This window comes from Lineus longissimus, chromosome 5, assembly GCF_910592395.1.
Source record: "Lineus longissimus chromosome 5, tnLinLong1.2, whole genome shotgun sequence".
NCBI classification, from domain to species: domain Eukaryota; kingdom Metazoa; phylum Nemertea; class Pilidiophora; order Heteronemertea; family Lineidae; genus Lineus; species Lineus longissimus.
The window spans coordinates 2,335,425-2,354,273 of record NC_088312.1 but is presented as its reverse complement, the minus strand read 5'-3'; the positions used below and the strand labels follow the sequence as shown (position 1 = coordinate 2,354,273).

General features: G+C 42.3%; 2 protein-coding genes across 4 annotated transcripts; one reads left to right on the top strand and one right to left on the bottom strand.

Moving 5' to 3' along the window:
• Window positions 1-252: 252 nt before the first annotated feature.
• On the top strand, window positions 253-10,398 carry LOC135488789 (protein dispatched homolog 1-like). Of its 3 annotated transcripts, none has more exons than XM_064773644.1 (13): window positions 253-510; window positions 723-921; window positions 1,010-1,428; window positions 1,716-1,852; window positions 1,989-3,287; window positions 3,523-3,882; window positions 4,188-4,334; window positions 4,531-4,627; window positions 4,926-5,056; window positions 5,264-5,338; window positions 5,604-5,774; window positions 6,187-7,097; window positions 10,257-10,398. In XM_064773644.1, the coding sequence occupies exons 3-12, from the start codon at window positions 1,134-1,136 to the stop codon at window positions 6,577-6,579; spliced, it is 3,105 nt and encodes a 1,034-aa protein (XP_064629714.1). In that variant the 5' UTR covers window positions 253-510; window positions 723-921; window positions 1,010-1,133; the 3' UTR covers window positions 6,580-7,097; window positions 10,257-10,398. The 3 variants fall into 3 exon arrangements, with proteins under 3 accessions (XP_064629714.1, XP_064629713.1, XP_064629712.1); XM_064773643.1 differs by having other exon boundaries at window positions 992-1,428; XM_064773642.1 differs by lacking the exon at window positions 723-921.
• A 2,838-nt stretch (window positions 10,399-13,236) lies between these two features.
• On the bottom strand, window positions 13,237-18,126 carry LOC135488820 (aquaporin-7-like). The gene is made up of 9 exons (XM_064773709.1): window positions 18,024-18,126; window positions 17,696-17,848; window positions 16,380-17,352; window positions 15,456-15,582; window positions 14,963-15,100; window positions 14,611-14,729; window positions 14,193-14,401; window positions 13,610-13,779; window positions 13,237-13,373 (listed from the first exon to the last, which is right to left on the bottom strand). The coding sequence occupies exons 3-9, from the start codon at window positions 16,470-16,472 to the stop codon at window positions 13,279-13,281; spliced, it is 951 nt and encodes a 316-aa protein (XP_064629779.1). The 5' UTR covers window positions 16,473-17,352; window positions 17,696-17,848; window positions 18,024-18,126; the 3' UTR covers window positions 13,237-13,278.
• Between the last annotated feature and the right edge of the window lie 723 nt (window positions 18,127-18,849).

Below are 18,849 nucleotides of genomic sequence, written 5' to 3'. Positions count from 1 at the left end.
TGACGTGAACACTTTCTGGATTCTATTCAACCTTTTGATGTTTCAGACTATCGTCCCGAGCCGCGGCGATTAAGTATAATACTGGCCTATAATACCGCTTTTATATTTCGTATTTGGAGTAAAAAACCCCCAACAAAACGTGTAGGATCAGCACATTCTCACACAAAGCAGCTCAGGTCATGGGATATACGTTTTCTAAAATCAGGCCTACTTTTCAACCAATTGTTATTGCGACTTAATGTCACCAAACTAACGCATCAAGAAAGAACTGATCATGCATGACACCTTCATTCAGGAGTCAGGCTTTCATCCACTGATTCGTCTTCTACGAGTAAAATGTTCATCTAGGTCTTCTCACAAGACGTCACAATCAGTCCTGTTATGAACCATTAGTACCAGGACACCATAAGATACCCATTCAATACGCCGGCATCGCGATAGCTGGGCTTGGATATGGAAACTGTAAGAGGATTTTTGTGGGTTTGACACTTGTACATGCATGTTGAAAAGGTAAGCCTATTATATACAAAATCCATGAAATACTCTAGTCTTACCGATCTAAGACCTTTTTGAGACGCGTTGATTAAATACAACGACGAAATTGACACCTTAAAGGTCAGACAGAGACGTTATGTCAATCAGCGTCAGATGACTAGGAGTCGCCAATTTATTGTCTATATATCAAAATTGAACATTTTGAATGGCACCGAACCTTATTTCAGCAAAACATAGAGGCGACCACACCATGTCCCGTTTTGGATCCACTCCGCCGACCCGGACTTCGTACACCAATACGGGCGGAGTACCTCTGATGGTTCAGAATGACCATGTCCCTTCACCTAATTCTGTGCCAAAACTACACATCAGCGGGGTCGTGGAGCACGAACTGTCTCATCCTCCTTACGCGAGAGAGTGCATGAAGTACGTATCGATTGAAATGGTCTGATATTGTCAGGATGGAACTGTCTTCACTAGTATTCTTCATTATCAGTTGTTCTTATGCTTTCAGCACAAGACTTGTGTCGGACACTATGTCCTTTCCCCTAGGATGAAAACGGCTGTCTCCTAGAAAACCTCGGCGGGGTTTAGATCGCGGACCATCAACATACAGAGACAAGGGGCTTTCGTCAGTCATGGATAATCCAAGCTTTGAGACAGAGTTGGAGGAGAGAGGCGGACACGGTGATAAGTGCAATGAGAAATTGGAGGAAACCAAGTGGAATGGGATAAGTGATTGTAACCATAATGGTGATGGTATTTGCTATGGAGATGCTGAAAAAACAAAATCAGCCACTGCTGAAGCGAATGGGAAAGTGGTTGCAGTTGATGATGTGGACATTTCTGTGATCGTGGCTGGAGACATGGAAAAGGAAAAGAAACACTTCTTCTTAGTTCGGTGGATATGCAGATATCCTTGCGTAATGTTCTGTAAGTTAATGTTTTCCCGCAGCGGTGACTGCAACTACACTCGGCTCTAGCGAGTATTTTGTAACTTAAATGAACCTTTAGCCCGTAAGTATCATGTCATCAAAAGACGCCCAGAACCGCACATCAGACGGTGGGAAACGTCAGTACAATATAATTGCTTGAAAAGTTTTCGAGCCCAACCTTCTGTGTACAAAGTTCCAAGTTGGACCGAGAATAAATCTAGACGCAGATGTTTTTCTTCTGAAAATGGACAAGATATTCAGTCCTCTTAACTTTTTCCATTTCAGGGCTTGCCTTGTTAGGTCACTTGGTCTTCATAGTCATCACTGCCATCTTATATTCCACGGGATACAATATCGTGAATGTGAATCTCGAAGACTTGCCAATATTCAACCTCCACGATATGATGTATAACCGAAATCTGGTAAGCCACCGGCACTCTTCAATTTGCTTTTATTATACAAATGTAAATCATAGCAATGAAATCTGCTTATCCTATTTTAAGGCAACGTCAATATTCGTTGAATTGTAACATCGGATTTTATACATTTTCTCAACAGGCATGGCTTCAGAGAGAAAGCGCATATCAAGTTTACCTCTTCAACGCCCAGTTCCCCTCAAAGAGAAAGCGTCGTTCAATCGACTCATTTCCGTGGGTCGACCCCAAGTTCATCTACCGCGTTAGACACCACCTTCTGTACGAAGTTCAGGAAAATGAGAACGTGTTCACCTCTCGGCGTCTGGACGCCATCAGAACGTTCGAGAGAAAAATTATGGCGACTTTCGACAAGGGGGCGAAACGTGCAAGTCCTGCTCATTACGTATGTGGAGACGATTCTGTTCTAAGCATAGTTGACGAGTCGTTGTCACATCTTCGTAAAAACATCACAAACGAAATGCGTGTTGGTCCATACATAGGAAGAAAAGGGGTCATTGATATAGTGACTGGCAAGGTCACGGCACGTTTGGCAAGGTCTTTCATTATATTGTGTTGGACACACTCGTTTGAGAACATTACTTCCTGGTCTGTTGATGAGGTGATACCAGAAATACTAAAAGAGGAGAAGAGATTGTTGCACCCGGTGGGCATAACATTATTCCAGTGGAACTACCGCTCGTTCGGTGAACTGATCTTCCGTCAGGCTTACCATGATACATTGTACCTCATTGGTAGCGTTCTATTCATATTTACATTCATGTGGATACAAACGTCTTCTCTATTCGTCACAGGTTTTGGCACAGCAAGTATCCTGACAAGTTTTGCTGGAGCCAACCTTATCTATAACTGCATCGTGGGATATGAATATCTTGGTCTGTTCAACATCCTTGCGATTTTTGTTGTCCTTGGAATTGGAGCAGACGACATATTCATTTTCTATGACACGTGGAAGTCACTGCAAGATGAGGAAAACATGGAGGAGCGAATGACATTGACCTTCCGAAGGGCCGGCGCCGCCATGTTTACAACATCCCTGACAACAATGGTGGCCTTCTTCGTCAGCTCTTTTTCTCCAATCTTGCCCATCTCATCCTTCGGCACATTTGCTGGATTGACTGTTTTTGTCAACTATATATCTGTCATCACATATTTTCCAACTGTTGTGGCTGTGCATCACCGTTACTTTGAAAACTGCTGCAGCTGCAAGAAAAAGTCCGAAACTTACGATTTGAACAAGGCTTCCAAGCCAAGTTATGGCGGCAATCGCGTATTCAAAGCCATATCGACTTTCTTCAGGAGAAAATATTGCGATGCGGTCACCCACAGGATTGGAAAGTGGATCATTATGACATTATTCATCGTCTTAGTGGCTGGGATGATATATTCTTGTGCCAAACTCAGACTTGACCAAAGAACATACGTAAGTAGTTTAAAATTTAAGCCAAGTTCATGAAGGGGTACGCAGGTGGTGATGAAGCGCCAGGTTGTACATTCTCAGCTTGAACTCACCAAGTCGAGAGAGTTTTGTATTCATGAGCTGAAAGACAGCAACTATGTCGCTCTCCAAAGAGCATCAGGCAATCGTGACAGACGTTTTGATTCCCCTTTTTACAGAGCAATTTTGATAAACCATTTTGAGCCAAATTATCTTCCAGATAAAAGCGTTTACAGATGATAATATGATGGAGACCGGACTTGAGAAGACAGCCTTCAATTACAAGATCGGCGCAGAGGATAAAATGGTGATGGTGTATCTGGTCTGGGGCATCGGTGCGAGGAATATGAGCAAGTGTGATAAACTAAAATATACCAAGTGGATGCCATGCTCCGGTGAAGCTGTCCACGATGTGGACTTTAACATTGAGCGTCCGGAGAACCAACTGGCATTGCTGAATGTCTGCCGGAATCTTACACATCTTCAAGGGAAACTGAAAGAAGACCTTAACCTACAAAGTGCAGGAAATGGAACCAATCAAGTCGTCTGCTTCATGGAGTACTTTGAACAGTTCCTCAGGGTAAACTTTTTCTGGAGCGGCATCTCTCTAAGAAAAATTATAAAAGAACTTGTCATGAATGATATGTGTCACTTGAATGATATATGTCATCAAGGATGTCTTTTTCACAAACCTTTTGCTTATAATTGCAACTGTTTGACGACCCTGTTCTGAAGATTTGGAGAAGAGGACAGGGAAATGCCACATTAATACTATATGCGCACAGTGCAATGGTAGCCGGTGTGGTCAGTACGCAGTTCGTGGCCATTTCTATTCATCTTATTAGTTGGTTGGTCCCATTCTAACCTCTACTCTCTACGTTTCAGACCATCTCGGATCTATTCAACAAGAACGGTCGTAAGGTTGACCTAAAGGTGCCGTTGAGTAGGGAAGACATCGAACCACTTATTCCCACACTTGGGGCATTCGTTGGTCTCAGGTTGAATGCAACTGCTGTGCAGAATCCAGTTCAGGTAAATGAGAACGGATACATGGTACAAAGTATCTGTGTTGTGGGAGTACCGGCCTTTATATGCAAGCACCCTTTCTTTGACGTGCTTCATTGCAATGTTCACGTGTATCTGATGACCCAAAGAAAACCCGATGGCATGGGCAACTGCATGGGCCCAGCTCTCTGCATGAAGTGCTGATTGGTTATTTCTGTTTCAGACGGTCATGGCGATATTCATTGAGAAGAATGCCACAGAGCTGAAGGAGCTCATCGGCTTTAACGAGACAGCCAATGTAATAGGAACGGATTCTCATGGTGAGCGAATGTCGGTTCATTTCTGGTTTCACTGCAGTTACATTTTTTGATGGTGCACGTTTCACTGGCAGAATATGAGACTTCTGTCTTAGACACTGGCCTACCTGGGGTACTGCGTCTTTCCTCTTTCTACAGACAAATTTGGTAATAAATATGGATACACATAGGCCTATATATTGTAATCCGACGGTAAGCCAGGCAAATATCGACAGAATATCTTATCTAGACCGAATTATTCACTCGGTTACTGTAGGTTAGTTCATTGATGTAATGATGCTCATTTCGTTTTGCTCTCCAGGTAACCCGGTCTATGACCGGAAGATGACATATGCCGCCGTAGTTGTCCCTTTGACGAAACAGGCAATACGACTTCAAGTAGATGAAGGGCTGCGGCTACAGGTCAAGTGGGAGGAGTATACAGAGGAAATTGTAGGTTCATTCGCCTGACCCTTCATGCCAGCCGCTTAATTTGAGGAATATTCTTATGTATACTTGCTCACATAACTGCCATTTTTACACCTGTCATTCCGCTAGACCTAATGTTGATTGTTTAATTTGTATGGTTAGACGCAGTCTCTTCTGCGTGCGTCAGTTTTGAAAATAGGGCGTTCCACGTATTACCCTTTGTCGTTTTAGATGAAAAATATGCCTGCAGGAGTCAATAAAGGCTGGCAAGTTGCAGGAAGTTGGTTTATATCTCGTCAGAAAAAGGTGAGATTCGATTACGCTCTGTTCATTTCCAACTTCGACTCTATTCAGAGAATCCGCTATTGACGACGGAATTGGTGCCAAATTCTGCTTCTGGCGATGTTACATACGATGTCAATGTTGATGTGTCGATGCTACATTTGAGCTGATTGACCAGTATATACGGGTCATCTTTCAGCAGTACATGTAGTTCTAGTTCCATTCATAGTTTTGAATCGTTAGCCACAGTTTCCTCCGACAGATATACATTGATGATTTGGAATTTCAGGACCTCATGTACAGAGGCTTGACCGGCGTTGCCTATTCGCTCAGCCTGGCCTTCCTGGTCCTACTGCTGACGACGAGGAACTTCATCCTAGCCTTCTTGGCCGAAGCTACTCTAGTTGGAGCAGTGATATGTGTGATTGGAGTCATACCAATTGCTGGCTGGAACATCGGTGTAAGTATGAGTATGCACACTTTTTTCGTTACCAGCTCGTCGACCAGATAGTTCCCCCAACCATGTCCGAAAACTCCTGCTTTCCAATTAAAACCGCTGCAGTTGATAAAAGTGCTTGGATACGTGTACATGCAGTTGTAGAGTCATTCAAATGTTCTCAGCCTTTACAATGCGATCTATCAATTCACATCATCGAAATTCATGTTCTTTGATTGCTTTGCTTGAAATGTTCGATAATCTGGTAATGTTCTGATATCCTGTAGCTTTAAGTCTGACGTGCCTAGAGGCGCAGCAACAGTCAGATACCATTGACGTTTGGTCGTTGAAGAGAGTGATCCCATGACCATTTACACCAACACTATTTCAGTCAACATTTCACCAAATATTATTTCTTCTAAAAAATTTTCTGCAGGCGTTAGAAAGTATCAACGTCTGCTTCGTCGCCGGCCTCGCTGTGGATTACATCGTTCATGTCGTCGAAGCGTACAGCATGTCGGGATACAAGACAAAAAAGGACAGAACCAGAGACGCCTTGGGGCGTATCGGCGTCTCGGTCTTATCTGGCGCTGTCACGACATTAGGATCTTCCTTCTTCATGTTTTTCTCCAGGATTCTATTCTTTATGCAGTTCGGGACCTTTATATTTTGCACTGTTGGTTTCTCACTTTTGTTCGCGCTCCTGTTTTTCCCTGCCGTTCTCGATACCGTCGGACCATCAGGAAATATAGGATCTTTTAGGTGGCTTTTTCACAAAATTAAGAAATGCTGTGGAAAACACGCATCTACATGTAGATCCTTAGAGTAACCAGGCTAGGCTATGGTTAGTCAAGGTAGATCATGCACACGGAGTTGCAGTCACTACATATATAGATGATTGATTTTGTCATTTTAAACGTACTTTTTTGAAATAATTTGCACCGTGTTAATACATAGATATAGGCCTACTCTAGCTTTTTTGAGGCAGGATTTGCGGCGACTTTTGTATCGTTTCTCCATATGTACATTCACAGTAAGATGCTTGCTTTGGTCAAATAACATGTATTGGGGGCTGTTCTACACCCAAGTAGGAGGTTGCAAACAGCCTTCTGCCTGCTGTACATTCACAATTCTTTCCCACTGAATAAACGAGATGGAGCTAGAAACTGAGCAATCGTTTCTCCTTCTGCCGGCCCCTCGAGCGCGCTGCTCTGATGAGCTGGCGAGAAATCCAATCCTTTCTCTCAATTCTACCTCGGCGTACAATCAGTAACATCATGTCGGCTGCAAAAACACTGGGATTTTATCTGGCTAGCATTCTCTGTACCATTTTATTCATTCGTGGCGGTAAGTATAGATATTACTCCATCTTGTTTTCATGTTTAGATATTCAAACGTAGATTTGTTGGCGAAGAGCAGCAAAGCTGAGAGAGGCAATAGTCTGACTTGCCCTTTGCGCGCGCTGCCATCATCTCCCTTCCCATATAGCTGAATGTTCCATAAGCTTGAAGGTAAGATGATCTACCAATGCAGTCGTTGTAGGAATGCACAGGTATGTTTAAGTATAAATATGCTTCGGCTAAATTGATGCTGTGATGGTATTCCGGCATTTTATCGTACACAGTGTTGTCGATTTCCTAATTTTTGTTCGCTCCTGGGATGTGTGATTTGAACATGAGCGAAATATCGATTATACCATCTGGTGTTTGTAGTGACTATTATCTTGTACATTAGCGTGTATTTGGAACGGGTTCGAGATCTACAAATATAAATTCATTCGGTCGGACACCATGCCCTGACTGAAATCGGCAATATATTTGACAATACCTACAGCTTACGACTTAGTACATTCATACACATGTACATTGTAACCGCCAAGAGCTTCTTTTGCCTCTCTCAGCATTTTGAAATGACTCTTTAATATCAACATCAAACATTAAAACTGCATCTATTAACCAGGATATAGCCAACAGTGGTGTTTCGTTTACAGGTTAATTAACCCAGTTAAAATAAATGTGATATTCATAACCCCATTTTTTTCGAATTACTTCAACATGGATATTATATTTACGGGACTACTATGGCGACAAAAAAAGGTTGGAGTGCATCTACAACACGAGATCTTTGTCCTGCTTGTCATTCGCGGTGCTGAAACTGCACAGATACAGATGTCAAAATTCGGATTTTAGGTGGATTTCAGATATTTTCTCCTGTACCTGGAATTATCTCCGCCTCAACTCTCGGTACATACTAGAAATTTTCAAAATTGGTCCTAAAATGAGCATTTTGGAGGCATTTTTGGGCAAGGTAGTGTAGGTTAGAGGACAATACAAGTGCATGTATTTTAATAAGAAAAAAATTGCCTTAGCTCATTGGCATCCCTACATTAAGTAATGCTCATGCAAACAGCAAGGAGGTTCCATAATCTCCTTCTCGCTCTGTAAGATCGTATAACTCTCAGGAGGGGATTGCAAACCAGACGCTGTTTATCGATCCATTCTCAGACTGATGTACACGGCTGCAATTCCCGTGATACTGGGAACTGAGAAGCATCCTTGGTGTGTTCTATCTCCTTCAGCCATGATGTCGCTGTCAATTGTCGTCTCCCTGCTTTCCCGTGTGGTGAGTTCTCAATCAGATGGTAAAGATTCCAATAACCCACACAGACCCCGGCGCAGCAATTTGATATCGCCGTTCAATTCAATCTTCTCTAACTGAAACGATCTTAGGTTGATGTACATATCATTAGCGTATCCAGTATCACCAACATCAGTATTGCCAAGGAATATATTGTCATTGGTGTTCCATCCCATTCATCAGTCAAACTAGAAGTGCAATGAAGCCACAGCTAAGCTCCCTCCGCAGTACGTGCATCATTTCTGCATCTCAGCAAGCACTGCGTATCAGTGCGTTACGATGTGTGAGGCGGAATCCGATAGCGATTTTGATTGAGGAGGCTCGGTCCCAGTGGTGGGGGGAATTGGTATGGCGAAATCGTGCTGCTGGAGAGAATCAATAGCCGGGTAGCGCTGGGTGAATGTGCTGTGCTATATGAATGTTACGGATGGCGACAGAAATGTTGGCGTGTAGTGATGGCATTATGCTGGCGCATCAGATATAAGTATTTGGTAAATGTACAAGCCTTGTCTGGATAGTGAATTAAGATGATGATGATATTGGGAATGTATTGAAAATAATGTAATACCATATTTGTGGTGATCAACGCTATTGTTCGAGACCAGCCTTCGGTACAAATGAACGCCTCCGTTGCTTATTATGTCATTGCGCTCTGCACCAAACGAGCATTGAAGACAAATGAATTCAAAATTTGAAAGGATTTCTGGTTCCTAAAGTGTCTCAATTATGTAATGGTGTTAACGTCGACAAGGCTATTGTTGATGAAGTATTGTATTGACAATATTATGGGAGTGTGTTCATGCATGTAGGTGCGTGCGTAAATGATGCGCAGCCTATTGTGGGAACCAGTGTTCATGCGTGTAGGTGCGTGCGTAAATGATGCGCAGCCTATTGTGGGAACCAGTGTTCATGCGTGTAGGTGCGTGTGTAAATGATACGCAGCCTATTGTGGGAACCAGTGTTCATGGGTGTAGGTACGTGCGTAAATGATGCGCAGCCTATTGTGGGAACTAGTGTTCATGCGTGTAGGTGCGTGCGTAAATGATGCGCAGCCTATTGTGGGAACCAGTGTTCATGCGTGTAGGTGCGTGCGTAAATGATGCGCAGCCTATTGTGGGAACCAGTGTTCATGCGTGTAGGTGCGTGCGTAAATGATGCGCAGCCTATTGTGAGAACCAGTGTTCATGCGTGTAGGTGCGTGTGTAAATGATACGCAGCCTATTGTGGGAACCAGTGTTCATGCGTGTAGGTGCGTGCGTAAATGATGCGCAGCCTATTGTGGGAACCAGTGTTCATGCGTGTAGGTGCGTGCGTAAATGATGCGCAGCCTATTGTGGGAACCAGCTGTTCTCCACCGTATATATCTAAATAACGCACGTCATGCATTGAACACGTGTTAATGCAATGGCATGTTTTAGCAGCCCCAAAGGTGAAAAATACAAGCACGACAATTTTATGATATAATGGAGATGATGTCTGTCTCTCATCATTATCCATAATAAATTTGAGTACAATAATACATTATACACTGTATACATATATACTGTATAAACAGATGGTGTCACTGCACTACTAACAACCGAATAACGATCACACGACCTACTTTGGTAGAAAATGATTGTATAATCATGGACATGTGATTATTCCTGTTTTGTAATCCGTCGCCAGTAAAGGCATACTCTGTTCGTGTTGGTGGTTTTTCTCGTGGTCATGGTTGTCAATTGAACGACTTGTTTTAGACTAAAAAAACACGAAACATTTTTAGGCTCACGTATGCCTTTGATGACAATGAAATTGTTAAACGAAACAAATAGATAAATAAAATAAATAATAGATAAATAAACGAAGATGAATTCTTTATATTTTCAGGCGTCGCCCTACAATGCTACAACTGCAACTCGGCCGAGGCCAATCAGGGAGAAAACTGCACGGATTATTTCGACCGAAAGTTGAATTTGGTACCGCCAGTGGAGTGTGAGGCGAATGTCACACAATGTAGAAAGATCATTCAAGAAAGTAAGTCCGGGTGTGGGCATCCTGAGCTTCAGGACCTTTTATTTCGAACATGATAACACAACTCCCTTAAGAAATTGCCATTAAGAAAAGAGAAAAGCTTTTGGCCTTTCTGTAATTTAAAATTCTTAGTCTTTATTAGTTCTTGCATCGGTGATTCTTGTTACTGATGCAACTCAAGAATCTCTATATTGATGATTCTCCACAAACTGTCTATTTCTATACTTCAAAGCCAATATTCACTTCCAGAGTGCAGCTAATTTTCGTTCTTCAATTCAGTTTCAGGGGAGAGGCGGATTACTCGTCAGTGTGCTGACACACCCGGATCCCTAAACTGCATTGAGAGAGCTGGAACTTACCATATCAAAGTTTGGTACTGCCACTGCGACGGTGACCTATGCAACGTTGCTAGCCAAATGACCTTGACCTTTTGGAGTGCGTTGCTGGTGATAGTCGGAGGAATGTTTGTCTCAGTGTTATGATGGGTGGAGCTTTAGACGTGTGTTAGAATTGATTAAAGTTTAGTGTATATAAGGTGTCACACAGTACCATTAATCCAAGAAAGGTTACATGCATTTGCAGGTTCATCAGTGGGTTCATTAGTCGTGCATGTAGCTGAGCCGAAATGACCTTGGCGGTTAGTCTTGGGATTGTCTTCCAAATGGTTAAGGTTTGCCACGTTTGACCACAAAGTTGTCAAAATTCATGTTATGATGGTCCTGCAGAGAATTGGTGGAAGGTCATTCAAGGTTATCGGCTGCAAAGCGGCATGAAATGAATAAAAGTATGATATACCGTTCCCCTTAATAGCGGTGTGACATTGGTTATTGTTGCCGCGTCTGACATGTCCGAGTGTTTCCCCGCCGTTGTTTGGGAACGTTGAAAAACATCTATATGACACGTTTCTCTCTGTTTCCCGTAGTGAAAAGTCATGGTTTCTCGAGCTATAGGCTTACATTGTAAGGAAACCCCGACTGGAATATGGGGAACTATCAAAAATGTTACACCGGTTAGAAAAGTTGACCAAAAGGTTCACTCGTGCTGCTATACCGCCCCATCAGAAGATGCTTTGCTAGCAAAGAAGAATCAATTCTTGTCGCTATTGAAATTGCACACATGCTTGGATCGTTAGTAGGCAGCCAGACCGGCCAGTTTTTGCCACAGAGGGACCAATAATGGTTGTTGAGGGCTTTGAATTCTTGAAAAAGAACATCATAGATGTGATGATGACCATAGAAAGTTGATGCTACTGTGGCGCATGGAGTGAGTCTGTATCTTGGACTGGTATGCTAGTTTGAATTAAATGCTTTGGATGTACATCATGTAAATAATGGGTGTTAGGGTGTGGACTAGTATGATCTATCTTGACATTGTTAATTGTGTGTGTATATCTATGATTCTAATTAGCCTGTGGCTTGTATTGTACATATTCTGATGTTGGATATTTGCACCGTGCCTTTGCTGTAGTTAGAATCGCCAAACTTCCTGTCATTTTTTTGGTCAACGTTAAATGAAAAATACAGACGACACTACATGGCAAGTGCACGCTCAGCTCAATGCACGACAAACTTTGCACTGACAGGTGCATCATACATGAACGCCTACAGAAGTATACGTTAGTTAAAAGTGCCTACGTTCTTAACACCTGCAGTTACATTTGACACAGCCAAATGGAATTAAATAATGTACAAATATCGCATCGATTCATCTGTGCATACATGTCAGACTTGAACCGTTCTAATGGGCACCGTTTATGATCTCACCACAAGGTTAAAAACTCGTTAGAACGTTTAAAATCTGACGTTTTGTGCATAAACATGTCTGACATCATATACTGCGCATGTATTTTCATTAAATACGTGGCAATTTCGCAATGAACATTATCTGCACATGATCAGCAATTCAAAAATCTTTGTTTTCTCCGGGGTAAAAGAAACTGAAGAACTGATGTTGTTTCTAGCTCTGTTGTTGAATGGATACGGTACAGACGCATACAGAAGATGCAAATGTATGCGTTGGCTAATATTAACTTCTGACGTATACACAGGCAAAATCTGTTTTTGTTTTTTTACGATGGGTGCTTCTTTTGCTCAGTTTCTACAGAATAACATCGCTGTTACGATTAATCATTTGCAGGAGTAGATCTTTTTACATCCGATGGCCCATAAAACCTTAATTCGTATGTATAATTAGAGGAATTCTAATCGAATAATCGTGATTTGTCATCATTTTCCAGCGGTGATACAGATTAGAAATCGTTAAAAAACAGCTATGATGTAAATATGGTACGAAAATGTTGATTAGTGGTAGGGTATAGTGTGATCGTATGTGTTCAGTAGTAGGTTTTGCACTCATTCAGTCTTGTCGTTACCAGAAATCAGAAACCTGAAACCTATAGTTTGCATTTGCTAATTAGAACTATGCAAATACGAGTAGTTATTGCTGTGCACTATTGTAAATTATGCAAATAAACTTTTGTAAGGTTTTAATCAGACAGAATTCAGTTGTTGGCTGCATTCCCCGTTGGATCACGGAGGTCCGGTCTCGATACATCCATCCCTACCGAACAACGTGGTGGCTGTTCTATACCCTGCCACAAAATAAGGTCTACAGACGAGTCCACAAAATGAAAACAAGTGTACCAGGTACACCTCGGAAATGGTATATGAGGAGCGCATATGGCCATGATCTCATGTAGTAAGGATCCGAGTCGGCGGCTTGTAGATTGAGGAACCTCTATTCTCCAAGTGGATAGAAGGATACTCGGCATGGGTCAATTATTCTGTGAGATTCAGCGCCAGTGGACTCATTCTCCGTCCTAGACGTATTGGTGAAGCGGACGCGTTTTTGCTTCGATTCGGTTGATGGTTCCTCCGCATCACGAGTATAAGGAGGTAGATGACAGGCCCTCCTTATTGACCATGTTGATTATTTTCATCGTGCTGGTCGAACCTCCATTCTCGGTTGCTCCATCTGAAATGCAGTATATCCCAATAAAATTCGAAGATTTTCGTTTGCAACACCTTTCGGAATAACTGGTAACTAAATGTAGGTTGCAGATTGAGTTTTCCCCAAAGCCAGCGTCCAAAATTGAGTACTTTTTCAGACACTTTCTGAGATTCAGTTTTTTTCCCACTCCAACGTCTTCTTTACGTTACCTCCTGGTCTTTGGCCGACATCTTCCCCATCAAAAAAAGAACAGGACTTACCTATGCCAGTTATATACGCCTCGTTGTCCACGCCCGTCGCAGCATCTGTCGACATGTTGTATTCATTCGGCCAATGCAACTCCACCAGTAACATGTACATCACTGCACCCAGGACACACCCCACAAGGGGCCCAACAATTGGTACCCAGAACCAGTTGTAGTTACGGAAGCTGCATCAAATTTAATTTAGGTAATGCTGCACTGAGATGTTAAAATGTAAGTACAAGGAGATATTTAGGTAATTGCCCTACACTTTTGGGGCTTTTAGCTTTTCGGTGGACAATGTTCGCTGAATTTTTTTCAGGGAAATAAAAAGTTGTTCGTGGTCCTTCAGCTCTTCCCGAAAGACGTTTAGGGGTGTACATTTGATTTCGGTGACCACCAAAAACCCTTTAAGGCTAAACAAGGCTCAAACAGTCATTATAGTGACGCTATATTGTTTAGGTTCGTTGAAAATACCTCCCCTCTCTCTCTGTTTGGCGCGCCGAGGGATATCGCTCGTGGTTTACTCGTACCGCTATATATTATGATGACTGTAAACTCTGATGAGCTGATGTGTGAGTTAGACAACCATCCTTCTTACCTGAACACCTCCATACCCCACCCAGCCATTGCTGTGAATATTCTGGGCCCTAGATCCCTGGCTGGGTTCATACATGTCGCCCCAAATGCCAGGTCACAGGCGAATACGACCATAGCCACGAGGAATGGAAGGATACCGGGGTCGGGGTTTGCGTTCCTCTTGTCGACCAGAGCGGTTATACAAACCAGGAAAATGATGGTAGCAGTCACCTGGGAATAGGAAGCGGAATATATCACAATTTCAGTTTATCATTCTCGACTTCTGCCTGCCTTGACGTGAGTGAAGTTTGTTAAAAGTCTCCGAATTTTTTGTGATCAGTACTATTGGAACAACGATACCAATCAACATTTTTATCGAGCATTTGACTGGAAAGTGCTATAGTGTACACGTATTGTTTCTTTCTCTTGGAAACACTTACTGACTGTCCAAGAGCTGACCATGTTGATACAAAATCTGGCGGGTAGAGAGAAAATATGAGAGCTGTTGATGTTGGTCCTGTGACAGTCCTGTTGCCTCCGTCGTAATCATTGAGAGCATCTGGATTTTAGAGTGAAACAGAATGAAGATTATAATGTACTAAACAAGTCTGTGAACTTTTCAATTTGATCTCCCATATATGAGTATCAATTAGATAGCTTTTCCAAACTTCGGGCACTATAAGCCGAGATCATAAAGTTCTAGGAATAGCGAAAAAATGAAAATCCGCCTTTATGCCAGGGGGTTCCCCTTTTGCCGTGTCATCTATAGAAGAACAAATGTACGCTACCCACCATAAAAGAATCCGTACACCACTGGTGATGATGCAAAAGCTCCCAGAATCTGAGCCAAGAAGTAGAGAGGGACTCGTCTCCATTTCACCAAGCCGAGAACTGCGAACCCCAGAGTAATGGCCGGATTCACGTGACCACCTAGAATGAGTTTCGATTCGTTGACACGCCACGACGTCTCTTCATGTATACGGACCAAGACATGAGGGCGAGCTTCCAATGACGGGACCTTGGCACTTTGACAAAAATTTCACCACTATCACAGCCCCTTAGCAGGTTTGTGGCAACTGTACTCTGAAGGATGCTCGGGAAAAAAGTGTCACATATACATATTTAACTTTTGCTTTAAACACGTTTATTTTAGCCTTTGAAAACGCTGGACCACCACAAAATTTGTGCATCTCTTAAAGGTTTTTCGGAAAAATGAAAAACCCAAATTCAGGATGAAATTGTTAACCCAGCAAATATTTGTGGAGAATGAAGGCATTAAGCTTACCCGATGCTTTGAATGAGATATAAACTGCGAAACCCACGGCCAGACCGTACCCCCAGTTGATTGAGAGGAACCCAGCTGCACTTCGCGGGAAGAGGACAGTCTGCGCCACCGTACAGTTACCAAGAGTCTGAAACCGAGGAGTATTTAAAGTGTGTGAGATCAATCTTTTAGTGTCATTTTAATTCTCTACACGACTTCGACAACCGTTCCCCATAGTCTGTGGCGTCCTCAGGTGTATTATATTGCATCTTATCAAGATTTAGATATATATCGCCTACATTTAAACGGAGTATAAGACCATGAGGCTACAGAAGATGGGCCAAACGTCATGCGAATTTGTCCATTCTACTTGAACACGGGACGACGGAGAAAGCGAACCACCTGTCACAAACAGCTTGTTTAAAAAATGTAACCTTATAAAACTTTGCAATGAGCGCCTACACTTTTATGTATTGTACCATATAGTGCGCATGTAACGTTTTTCAGCTGTATCCAATGTTTACGATTTACATATTGTCAAAAACATTTGATGCAATATGTTTTTGACATTGTATAACCGATACAGAAAATATTACTGGTGCTTGATATTCTGGCATGTATACTCAGGGGAACGTGTCATGCTGGCTGGTGTAACAGTAACAAATGCCCCCCTGGAAAAAGTGTCCGGCCCTATTGTATTCTGCAATATGGTTCTATAGAGACCCTGACCGTCAATAGCTCAGAGATTGAAGCGCATAATAGAATCCTTTGTTTCCCGGGCATTCTACCCTAGGACATTTTAAACTCTACACCGGTTCATGCAAACTAAACGCTTTATTATATCCTTTAGCAAGTATGGATTGCTTGCCTTTAGTGACAATTCACGTCTTAAATGATCTGAAAAAACTTTGTACGGAATCACGACTTATGTTATCAAACACTTACCAACAGTACAAATGTTCCTAAGAACTCTGCGAGAAAAATACGCAGCTCTTCATTCTTAATCCGCGGTCGCCTTTTCCTGCAAGAACATCCCATTCTTAATGTTTTACGATAGTTGTATCACACAACCGCCTCAAGGATAGGTCCGAGATATGACCCAGGTTCCGGGTGTGAGGACACGAAATGGCGACTATCACGCTTTCAATCACTAAACCAAAGCATTAATGTTGCACCACCTGGCACAATCAGTCATCAGTTAGCAACATAACATTGTCAAATCTATGGTTACAACAAAACTAATATCACACCAAAGTATGTGCATGCCTAGTAAATTCATTACAAAATATCACTTCAAATGATTGTCTTTCCTTGATATACCTTTTGCCACACCCCGGACAACATGTCTTGACGTCCTCAGAACGTCATAACCAATAACATAAATTCCTTTTGTTGTTTATCTACAATTACCGAATAACTCTGTTATTCTTCGTGCTTCATTTGCATGTGTACCCACAAATATTTTCTTTGTCTGATAATCTCCCACAGTATCAGCGTTCACTGAATAAGACGAGATATGCTGCATAAACATGTTAAGCGAATGAAACCATTCTGTCCTTGAGGAATAATGAAATGAGGAACCTTTCCGAAATGTGGCACCGTGTCGGCGACACAGAGTCCCAGTTCACACTGAAGACTTCTAGTTCAAAATTCGGAAAAATTTTGAATAATGAAAAAAAACAGGGTACCAGCGTTCTACTGTATAGCTACACGATTCCATCGTCCACGATAGCACATTTTGCATATTGCCAGGTCCGCTACTTCACATTGTTCTTTGCAGAAAATAAGATTCATCGTCAATATCACGAACGAGAAGACCCGGGGCTGCGCGATCGTCCTCAGTTACGACGGCGTCGTATGCCTGCGATGCGCCTGAGAAATCGACATGACCACCAGGATTTACCATTTTTGCAAAGAACTGAAATAAAAGACACTAATGAGTTGTTCCAAAGCTAACGTTAGTACTCTGATGCAGTTCAGTTAGAAGAATACATCACGTGATATAAAAGACTCAGCACTCAGCTGGTCAAATGTAAAACAGTTAAGGTCATCTGATACATACCAAGTAACAATTACCTTCTATACCTCATACATATAGGTCCGATATGGAAATTGAAAGATTCTTGTCCATGCACAACTAGTTTATCAAAATGAAAACGTTTGCTAGTCAGCAGAGGCGACTGTCAATGACTTTCAACGTGAAAGTCAAAGTGGGAGTAGTAAATGATCCGCATCCTCTCGAAAAGCGATGCCCTACTTACAAAATCTTCTTGGACAATAAACCTGCATGCATTTTGTGTATCGGGCCGCGTTTTTCCTCTTCAAGAAGCGAGGGCACCAACTGTTAAAGCATGCAGCCCTCATTTCATCAGTTACCGTGGTGTATTCTTGGCGTGGGACGCGTCTGCACATGCCTGGAGAATGGAATGATAAATTGGTTGCCTTAGTCCCCCCAGCTTCGGGTTAGTTTGACCGGGTATCAAAAACCGTCGATAAAGAGGTTGCCAGAATACCGACCAGTCTTGCGAGGGGCGTATAAAAATCAGAGAAAAGATGAAAATTAGATGTCCAAAAAGCAAGTCCACCAACCTTCCATCACGAATAGCATCAGAAGTAGGACGTATAGAAACTTCACCATTTTTTAGAAACCGTCTCCCGTGTTGCATAATTTGACGGACACATTCAGTCTAAACTTGACCAATTTTGGCTTCTAGTTTTCCCAATGATTTCAAGTTTAGTTGGATATAAGCCAAAGCTCACGGGCTATATGTGAGGCCAAACTAGTAAGAACAGAAACAATAACATTTTGATTGTATATCAATGCACGGTAATGCAAATCTGACTGCTTTGAAGTCATGTTCGATAATACTGTCTATCAATGGCTGTTTTAAGAGAATGCCATATCGTACCAGTGAGCATATCTGCTTGAAGGTCCCAGCTATTTGTACTTGTAATACACCCTTACACGTATGTTCCTTGTATCTTTCATGTTTATCCTAAACTTATCCTTCCAACTATATAAGAATCTCTGGCTGATAGTTGGCGACCCCGACAGCCACGGCCACGCCCGCATCGTCCTAGACACCGTCCAACATTCTCTATCTCAGTTATTGCACCAATTTCTTTTTATATACGGTTGGAGGAGGAAAGAAATTCCGATCTGATCTCATGGCGCTATTTTTCTGTAAGGAACATTGATATTTGACCTTACTTCCGCTAAATGTTTTAGACCTGCATCATGTTTTGTGCAACACAGCACATGAATTGCTCATGCGCCGGTCATGATTATCAAGTCTTTACTTACATCGTGAGTGCTTGACGAAACGAAAAATTTTGTAATTCAGATCTCTTTTCGCTTTCTCATTGCAATGCGAGGTTTATTGACGACGTCGTTTAAAATCCGCTTGGGGGGAGA

Coding starts and splice junctions, on each gene's coding strand:
- LOC135488789 (XM_064773642.1), top strand. CDS start 1,134: ATGGATAATCCAAGCTTTGAGACAGAGTTGGAGGAGAGAGGCGGACAC. Junction 3,883..4,187: donor ACTTTGAACAGTTCCTCAGG/GTAAACTTTTTC, acceptor TCTACGTTTCAG/ACCATCTCGGATCTATTCAA. Junction 4,628..4,925: donor AATAGGAACGGATTCTCATG/GTGAGCGAATGT, acceptor TTTGCTCTCCAG/GTAACCCGGTCTATGACCGG.
- LOC135488820 (XM_064773709.1), bottom strand. CDS start 16,472: ATGGGATGTTCTTGCAGGAAAAGGCGACCGCGGATTAAGAATGAAGAG. Junction 15,101..15,455: donor TATCTCATTCAAAGCATCGG/GTAAGCTTAATG, acceptor AACTCATTCTAG/GTGGTCACGTGAATCCGGCC. Junction 14,402..14,610: donor GGTCAGCTCTTGGACAGTCA/GTAAGTGTTTCC, acceptor TCCTATTCCCAG/GTGACTGCTACCATCATTTT.